Source organism: Babylonia areolata, chromosome 4 (assembly GCF_041734735.1).
Source record: "Babylonia areolata isolate BAREFJ2019XMU chromosome 4, ASM4173473v1, whole genome shotgun sequence".
In the NCBI taxonomy this organism is placed as follows: domain Eukaryota; kingdom Metazoa; phylum Mollusca; class Gastropoda; order Neogastropoda; family Buccinidae; genus Babylonia; species Babylonia areolata.
In genome coordinates this window covers 4,389,384-4,399,383 of record NC_134879.1, presented here as the reverse complement: position 1 = coordinate 4,399,383, position 10,000 = coordinate 4,389,384, and the positions used below count along the sequence as shown (strand labels likewise).

Here is a 10,000-nt window from a genome sequence, read left to right as displayed (position 1 = left end):
TTACGATCTCCTAGGTCAACATATGTGCAGACCTGCTTTTACCTGAACCCCCTTCGTGTGTATACGCTAGCAGAAGATCAAATACGCATGTTAAAGATCTTGTAATCCATGTCAGCATTCGGTGGGTTATGGAAACAAGAACACATCCAGCATGTCCACCCCCGAAAACGGTGTACGGCTGCCTACATATCTGGGTGAAAACGGTCATGCACATAAAAGCCTACCCGTGTACATACGAGGGAACATGGGAGTTGCAGCCCACGAAGAAGAAGAAGAAGAAGAAGTATTGTATTAGTCTTTTTTTTTGTCACAACAGATTTATCTGCATGAAATTCGAGCTGCTCTCTCCCCCAAGGGAGAGCACGTCGCTATACTGAGAGTGCCACCCATTTTTTTTTTCTGCCTGCTATTTTGTTTGTTTTCCTATCGAAGTGGATTTTTTTTGTTTACAGAATTTTGCCAGGGACAACCCTCTTGTTGATGTGGGTTCCTTTACGTTTCACGGGCGCTAAGTTCATGCATGCTGCACACTGACCGACTTGTCGTCATCGTCGAACCCTTTCAGCGTGTGCTGCGAGAAAAGACCAAGCCACTGTAGAGGGCAGGCCAGTGGTGGTGTGTCCTGACCCTGACTGACCAGCAGCAGGAATTGCCGTGAAATCCCCATGCCGCCAACGGGGCTCCACTCTGGATTTTCCAGTGGGTGGTGGTGGTAGTGGGGGTTACTGCCATAGCCTTTGACTTTTCCAGGTCTACTGGCTTGGTAGTTGGGGCCATTTCCCCATGACTGGAAGACCCATGGAGGGTGGAGACGTCTACAAGGGATTTCTGGTGTTAGGGGAGAGGCACCTTCAGCGTCACACAGTGCAGCCGCGTTTGTGCGGCTCCCTTTGGGTTTCGTTCTCATCTCCAGAGTCACTGACATCCTCATTGTTCATGATGGACTTCCACATCTAAGACAATTGCTGCTTGTACAGTCATTCCCACATAGGGGATTTTGCAGTAATTACAAAAGGAATGACATTTTGCGAAGATTATACAGTGAATATGTCAGTGTTTTACAAATGATTGTTCTAATTATTGTTAACAGGATCAAAAACACTGTGTTCATCTTGGGACAGTTGAATACTCTCTGAGTAGTGAACCACAGTTTTTTTTTTAGCTATGATCCTGATCTGAAGTTACAAAACAAGTGCTTGAAAATATTCAAACTGCACCCAACTTCATCGGTAAGTTGCCCGGAAGTTCATTTCATCAAGTCATGTTCTTTCCATACTAGTTTACACCTAGTTGAAAGGTCAGCAAACTGGTTTGGTGAATTGGGATTTTATGTCTGAGCACTGCTTGGATATTGGCTGAAAAATAAGCATACCAGCACCTGAGTAGTGCTAGGTATAGGGTTGGATAAGTAAAATGCATTAAACTGGATATGCCTGCGGTAGATTAGATATTAATAAGAACTTATTTCGGCTTTTTTTTTTTTTTTTTTTTTTTTTTTTTAGCAAATAGTTGCATAAAAAGCATGTGTCAGATTAACAGTCAGGATTTTCTGTGTAAAAAAAAAAGAAAAAAAAAAAAAAAAAAAAAGACAACTGGATCGTGTATACACGAACTGAAAAAACAGAGAAATCATTCCCATTTACTGCACTTTCTCACTGAGATGTGTCTATGGACACTTTGGGGTTCTCATGAGAAACGAACGATTCTTGAGTCTTTTTATTTTCAGCTGTGTTTGGAAAATTTTTAGAACGCATGATAAAATATTTGGATCCTTCAGGGGTTCTCATGAAAAATAAACAAGTCTGTGTTGATGTGTGTATTTTTTTATTTATCATTATATGTATATATATATTTTTTTTTTAATTTATTTTTTTTAAAGAACAAGTCTGAGTCCTGTGGGTTTTTTTCCTTTTTTTCAGCACTTGTTGAGAAGCTTTGAGAACGCATGACAGATATTTTAGTGGAGTCCTGAATGGTTGTGTTTGGAGTGGAGTTTAGGGTGACTGTATTGTTTGCTCTGTGTGTGTGTGTGTGTGTGTGTGGGTGCGCAGTCCTGCAGAAAGCTGGAAGCAGAGCTGGCCGATCTGGACAAGCAGATGGAGGAGAACGATCGCATCAGGAGAAAGCTGGAGGAGGAGATGGTCAAACAGAAAGGTGTTCTGTTTTGCTCTGTTCTGTCTGTGAGATTACACTATGAGAGTGTATGTATTTTTGGTCATTGCCGTACAGAAAAAAAAATGGGCAGCACACTTTGAAAGAGACTTTGACGGGCACAATAGCCTAGTGGTTAGAGCGTTGTACTTTCAGTCTGAGGGTCCCGGGCTCGAATCTTGGTAACGGCCCTTGGTGGATAGAGGGTGGAGATTTTTTCCAATCTCCCAGGTCAACATGTGCAGACCTGCTAGTGCCTGAACCCCCTTCGTGTGTATACACACGTAGAAGATCAAATACGCAAATTAAAGATCCTGTAATCCATGTCAGCCTTCGCTGGGTCATGGAAATAAGAACATGCCCAGCATGCACACCCCCGAAAACGGAGTACGGCTGTCTACATGGCGGGGTAAAAATGGTCATACACGTAAAAGCCCACTCGTGTACATACAAGTGAACGTGGGAATTTTAGCCCACGAACGAAGAAGAAGAAGAAGAGAGAGACTTTGAAAAGTGCATCATTTCAACTTTTAAAGCCTGAAAATCAGTGGACTCTCTCTCAGACTTTAGTCCAGATTACAGACTTGTTTTTAGTTTAATTTTCACGTTGTTCTCTAATTCGTTATGGACTAAATATTGCTTTGAAATCAAGTGTGTTTGTTTAAGTGATGTTACAGTTGAGCGTTTCTTTTTTCTTTTTTTAAAATTTTTTTACTGTAAGTTGATGAAGTTTTACCTGTTGACACTGAGAACATTGGTGTTTTTGACTTTTTACATTCGTTATCATTTGTTTCTCTTGTTGACGTAATAATTTCTTTTTTTTTTAATGAAGTCCATCAAATAAATTTCTTTAACTGTACTTGTGTTTCTTTCAGATATTTGCCTTTGATTCCACTTTCTATCTGTCCTGTTTCCCCAAACTTTGTCTTTGATTCCACTTTCTATCTGTCCTGTTTCCCCAAACTTTGATTCCACTTTCTATCTGTCCCGTTTCCCCAAACTTTGCCTTTGATTCCACTTTCTATCTGTCCTGTTTCCCCAAACTTTGATTCCACTTTCTATCTGTCCCGTTTCCCCAAACTTTGCCTTTGATTCCACTTTCTATCTGTCCTGTTTCCCCAAACTTTGATTCCACTTTCTATCTGTCCTGTTTCCCCAAACTTTGATCCCACTTTCTATCTGTCCTGTTTCCCCAAACTTTGCCTTTGATTCCACTTTCTATCTGTCCTGTTTCCCCAAACTTTGTCTTTGATTCCACTTTCTCTCTGTCCCGTTTCCCCAAACTTTGCCTTTGATCCCACTTTCTATCTGTCCTGTTTCCCCAAACTTTGCCTTTGATTCCACTTTCTATCTGTCCTGTTTCCCCAAACTTTGCCTTTGATTCCACTTTCTATCTGTCCTGTTTCCCCAAACTTTGATTCCACTTTCTATCTGTCCTGTTTCCCCAAACTTTGATTCCACTTTCTATCTGTCCTGTTTCCCCAAACTTTGATTCCACTTTCTCTCTGTCCTGTTTCCCCAAACTTTGATTCCACTTTCTGTCTGTCCTGTTTCCCCAAACTTTGATTCCACTTTCTATCTGTCCTGTTTCCCCAAACTTTGATTCCACTTTCTGTCTGTCCTGTTTCCCCAAACTTTGTCTTTGATTCCACTTTCTATCTGTCCTGTTTCCCCAAACTTTGTCTTTGATTCCACTTTCTATCTGTCCTGTTTCCACAAACTTTGCCTTTGATTCCACTTTCTGTCTGTCTCGTTTCCCCAAACTTTGATTCCACTTTCTATCTGTCTCGTTTCCCCAAACTTTGCCTTTGATTCCACTTTCTATCTGTCCTGTTTCCCCAAACTTTGCCTTTGATTCCACTTTCTATCTGTCCTGTTTCCCCAAACTTTGCCTTTGATTCCACTTTCTATCTGTCCTGTTTCCCCAAACTTTGATTCCACTTTCTATCTGTCCTGTTTCCCCAAACTTTGATTCCACTTTCTATCTGTCCTGTTTCCCCAAACTTTGATTCCACTTTCTGTCTGTCCTGTTTCCCCAAACTTTGATTCCACTTTCTATCTGTCCTGTTTCCCCAAACTTTGATTCCACTTTCTATCTGTCCTGTTTCCCCAAACTTTGATTCCACTTTCTCTCTGTCCTGTTTCCCCAAACTTTGTCTTTGATTCCACTTTCTATCTGTCCTGTTTCCCCAAACTTTGATTCCACTTTCTATCTGTCCTGTTTCCACAAACTTTGCCTTTGATTCCACTTTCTATCTGTCTCGTTTCCCCAAACTTTGATTCCACTTTCTATCTGTCTCGTTTCCCCAAACTTTGCCTTTGATTCCACTTTCTATCTGTCCTGTTTCCCCAAACTTTGTCTTTGATTCCACTTTCTCTCTGTCCTGTTTCCCCAAACTTTGATTCCACTTTCTATCTGTCCTGTTTCCCCAAACTTTGATTCCACTTTCTATCTGTCCCGTTTCCCCAAACTTTGATTCCACTTTCTATCTGTCCTGTTTCCCCAAACTTTGATTCCACTTTCTATCTGTCCTGTTTCCCCAAACTTTGATTCCACTTTCTATCTGTCTCGTTTCCCCAAACTTTGCCTTTGATTCCACTTTCTATCTGTCCTGTTTCCCCAAACTTTGTCTTTGATTCCACTTTCTATCTGTCCTGTTTCCCCAAACTTTGTCTTTGATTCCACTTTCTATCTGTCCTGTTTCCCTAAACTTTGCCTTTGATTTCACTTTCTATCTGTCCTAGTTTCCCCAAACTTTGTCTTTGATTCCACTTTCTATCTGTCCTGTTTCCCCAAACTTTGTCTTTGATTCCACTTTCTATCTGTCCTGTTTCCCCAAACTTTGTCTTTGATTCCACTTTCTATCTGTCCTGTTTCCCCAAACTTTGATTCCACTTTCTATCTGTCTCGTTTCCCCAAACTTTGCCTTTGATTCCACTTTCTATCTGTCTCGTTTCCCCAAACTTTGCCTTTGATTCCACTTTCTCTCTGTCCTGTTTCCCCAAACTTTGTCTTTGATTCCACTTTCTATCTGTCCTGTTTCCCCAAACTTTGATTCCACTTTCTATCTGTCCTGTTTCCCCAAACTTTGATTCCACTTTCTATCTGTCCTGTTTCCCCAAACTTTGATTCCACTTTCTCTCTGTCCTGTTTCCCCAAACTTTGATTCCACTTTCTATCTGTCCCGTTTCCCCAAACTTTGATTCCACTTTCTATCTGTCCTGTTTCCCCAAACTTTGCCTTTGATTCCACTTTCTATCTGTCTCGTTTCCCCAAACTTTGATTCCACTTTCTATCTGTCCTGTTTCCCCAAACTTTGTCTTTGATTCCACTTTCTCTCTGTCCCGTTTCCCCAAACTCACAAACTCCTTGTCCTACCTTCTCATTTATCGATTTATTTCCAAATGAAAACATTCAAACGTGAAAATTAAAACTTACTAAAGCATAAAGCAGCAGTTTAGAGTGGCTGGCTAGGGTTGTGAGTGGCAACAGTTTATTTTCATGCATGTGTGTGTGTGTGTGTGTGTGTGTGTGTGTGTGTGTGTGTGTGTGTGTGTTGCTGTTGTTGTTGTTGCCAACAGATGAGCTGATAAAGAAATGGGAGTCAGACAACATGATGCAAGAAGTAAGTATCATTTATAGGGGCCTTTTCAGTGCTGTTAGTGCTTTGACCAAGCATGTTCTATAACTGAATGCATGGTCTGTATGTAGTTGTGTGTGCGTCACATGTGAGTTTTTGCTTTGTGCCGTGTGTATTTGTGTTTCCGGTTGTTTTTTTGCACAGATATGAATATTATTATTATAAGTTGAAAGTCTTATTTCAACCAATCCTCCGCCCCCCCCCCCCCCTTACCTACCCCCCTCCCCCTAAGCACCCACCCCTCTAGGTCTCTTTTCTCACATCACAGTTATTCTCAGCATAGTCATGGATTGATCATCTTATGAGATCAGCACTCTATGTTATAGATGCATTCACAAAACTGCCCCTTCCTATCTCTGCGGCTGCCTTCACCTCTACACTCCATCTCGCTCACTACGATCGGCCTCGGATCCACTCTGTTTACGCATACCCAGATTCAAACACTCGACTATTGGCCGCCGTTCTTTCTCTGTTTCTGGACCTTGCGATTGGAATGAACTTCCTTTTTCGCTTCGTCAAGTCTCCACACTCAGCTCTTTCAAGTCTGGCCTTAAAACCCACCTCTTCCCAAAATAGCCTCCCTTGCCTGCCCTTCCTTGTCTTTAGTTTCTGCAGTATTAGAGTTATGCATGCGTGTGATTGACTGGTGCGAAAGCGCTTTGATTTGTCTCTGCACAAGATCCAGCGCTATATAAATACCATTATTATTATGAAATCTGTTTCAGTTCTTTGCCTCGAGGGATGAAGCAACAGCAGAGGCTTTCGGTCGCCTTCTGAGCCGCACGGAGAAGCGGGAGAACAAAATCGACCTGATCACGGAACGGCTGAAGGAAGAGCTGCAGTTCCTGGCAGGATTCCTGGACAACATCTCCACACGCCGACCGGACGGTGAGACATGGCCACTGTTTGTCATCATTGAGCTGAAATTTCCATAGACCTAAAAAAAAAAAAAAGAAAGAAAAAGAAACCCCAATGTGAAACTCACATGCGAACTTCGCACTGAAAGGAAAAAAAAATCTCCCATCAACCTTTTTATCATTGCGTACAGTCATAGTAAACTTACATGCAAACTTTGCACTGAAAGGAAAAAAAATGCCATTAACCTTTTTCGTCATTGCATACAGTCATAGTAAACTTACATGCAAACTTCGCGCTGAAAGGAAAAAAAATTGCCATTAACCTTTTTCGTCATTGCATACAGTCATAGTAAACTTATATGCAAACTTTGCACTGAAAGGAAAAAAATTCCATTAACTTTTTTTGTCATTGCATACAGTCATAGTAAACTTACATGCAAACTTCGCACTGAAAGGAAAAAAATTGCCATTAACCTTTTTCGTCATTGCATACAGTCATAGTAAACTTACATGCAAACTTCGATTGCATACAATCATAGTAAACTTACATGCAAACTTCGCACTGAAAGGAAAAAAAATTGCCATTAACCTTTTTCGTCGTTGCATACAGTCATAGTAAACTTACATGCAAACTTCGATTGCATACAGTCATAGTAAACTTACATGCAAACTTCGCACAGAAAGGAAAAAAAATTGCCATTAACCTTTTTTTTTGTCATTGCATAAACTCATAGATTTAAAGTTTGCACTATCTTTGCACAAACTTCACTGCAAAGCTTTTCTCTGCATGATTGAGTGAAACCGTTGACTTTAGCATGCCAAATTTAGTAACCTCTGGGCAGATGCCTTCTCGGGTGAGGCAGTATTTGATGAGACCCCCCTGTACCAAGTCCATTACTTGAGCACACTGCTCCCTTGTCACTTGCTTATATTTCTTGAAGATATCTCCATCAAAAGCAGGTTCCTTGAGCTTTTTTTTTTCCCAAAGCATCCCGCTGCTGCCCGAGCTTCAAAATGTTCACCCAGACTCGAAGCTTCCTCTTCACTTCACATCTCTCTTTTTTCCAGGACAACAGGCCCGTATTCAAAATCATCCCATTTTCAACACAGATTGCATGCTTTGATTGTACTGTCGCCGTGATTTCAGTCAAAACTAGGAGGTAAATTTCATGTCTGTGGACGGACAGCTCGTTTTTTTCTCCGCTGCAAATTTTGCAATAATTTTTTTTTGTTGTATGCAAATTTCACTTCATTTTTTTCAGGTCTATGGAATTTCACTTTTAGTCTGGAAAAGGATTTCTTACTGAAAAAAAGGACTTTTCACTGGGTTTTCAGCACTGCTTAATGTGGAATCTGGTATTGCTCGTGGTTCGTGAAATTCTAGAATGATGTTCCTTTGAAATCATGGAATAAACTTTCACTGTCTATGACAGAAGAAAACAAATCTGTGCATGATGACTAGGGTTACTTTTTAATCTTTATTTCTTCATCTTTCAGTATCCTTAGGCTAAACTATATCAGTAGTGCAGTGTCTTCCTTCATGGAATTTGGTTCAAGTGAAAAAGAAATGTGGTTCACATGATCATGAGATATATCAGTAATTAGCTCAGCAAGCAAGTGCTTTTACTGCAAACTACACGAACTATAACATATTAAACTCCGGTGTACATGTTGTGCATTATTTCTGGCTCTTTGTGATTGTGTTTATATTACAGATACAAAGTGAGATCTGTATTATCAATGGTTTCTCCAGTCAATGGGAAATCATTTACAGCTTAGTCTTTTGTGAAGGACTATGACTCTCAAACTACGAGGCAAAGTTGCACTGGCTCTTAGTGCTGCAGCCTTGTGGGCTAGTTGGCCTTTGGGAACCATCCCAACGTCGACTGCCCTAAAACCCTCTTGGCCGAGAGAGTGGGGATGTAACTTGGATGCTTGGACACTCTCCACTATAATCAAATTCTAGCCCAAATAGTCGGAACAGCAGTTGCCTCCTCTGCTGTTCTGATGGTCATAGTCGGACACGACTGACTATCATATTATATATAACAACAGTAATTTGCATGCTCTAAAATACATATGTATCTGCACTAATGCATGCACATGTGTATGCTTACATGTGCACAATCACAAACATGAAGATAAATGTTGTAAAATGTAACCATTGAGATATCCAGCATACAGAATTAGCAAGTTGTTGCCATTTGAAAATGTGATAAACACTGCACTGGACACTTTTCCTAATCTGAGAGGATTTGTCAGCTTTCAATAGTTGTTGGCATCCTTTCTATTCAGTGCCTTCACAGCCTTTTGAGAGGCTTTTCACGCAATCAGTTTGCTGAGCACCTTTTTGAAGAGCAATAAGCTTACAGCTGGTGTAAGCCTTACTTTGCATTGTTGCTGCTGATTGTGTTTTTGATTAACGTGATTCTGCCTTTCTCCTGCACGTGTTTCTTTGTGTTGATGGCACCCTCTTGTTTCCAGGATCGAAACGAAAAGTCAGGTACACATTGCTTCGTGGCTCAGTTGGTTGGCTGCCTGTGCTGTTGTGTAGTGTTAGGCTGGCTTCTCATGGGGGCTCTTTGCCATAACTGTGTGTTGTTTGCCATCACTAATCACCTGTCATGTATAGTTGGCTTTGGGCATGGTTGTATGCTTTGTGGTTTTATTGTTTTGGTTGGGTTTTGTGCCAGCTTGAAAGCTTGTGTGTACTCTGTGTGTGTGTGTGTGTGTGTGTGTGTGTGTGCGTGTGTGTGTGTGTGTATCTCTCTGTATATATGTATATATGTATACATTATATAGCTGTATATTTCTATATCTATTGATCTATGTATATAGCTGTATATGTCTGTATCTATATATGTCCATTGATCTGTCTATTCATCTATCTGTCTGTCAAATTGTACATATGTTTTCAGGACAAAAATATTCAGTGTCCAGATCGTGTGTTCAGAACCCCACCTCCTCCTTCCCTCATGAGAGTGATCCAAGTTACTATGCACACATGCGCGTGCACGCAAACATACACACACACACACACGCTACTGTTTCAGTTTATTAGTTATTGCTGTGTTCCAGAAACAACAGCATTCCATATATGTCATTCCTTTCTTTTATTTTATTTCTCAAGGCCTGACTAAGCGCGTTGGGTTACGCTGCTGGTCAGGCATCTGCTTGGCAGATGTGGTGTAGCGTATATGGATTTGTCCGAACGCAGGGACGCCTCCTTGAGCTACTGAAACTGAAACTGAAACTGCAGAAAATCATAACCTATGGGGCTTAGCTTGTCGTTTTATGTTTTAGTCGTCAGTTTTGCTGTTTATGTATCAGTCAGGTTCCAATTTCGTGCAT

General features: G+C 40.9%; 1 protein-coding gene across 2 annotated transcripts in view; it reads left to right on the top strand.

Moving 5' to 3' along the window:
* Positions 1–10,000, top strand: part of LOC143280791 (uncharacterized) — a 70,922-nt gene that overhangs the window by 53,576 nt on the left and 7,346 nt on the right. Inside the window, exons 21-24 of one of the 2 annotated variants that reach the window (XM_076585473.1) lie at positions 2,052–2,154; positions 5,734–5,777; positions 6,518–6,680; positions 9,134–9,152. In XM_076585473.1, the coding sequence (XP_076441588.1) occupies positions 2,052–2,154; positions 5,734–5,777; positions 6,518–6,680; positions 9,134–9,152 (329 nt within the window). The remainder of the gene's footprint in view (positions 1–2,051; positions 2,155–5,733; positions 5,778–6,517; positions 6,681–9,133; positions 9,153–10,000) is intronic. The other variant, XM_076585472.1, reaches the window with a different exon arrangement.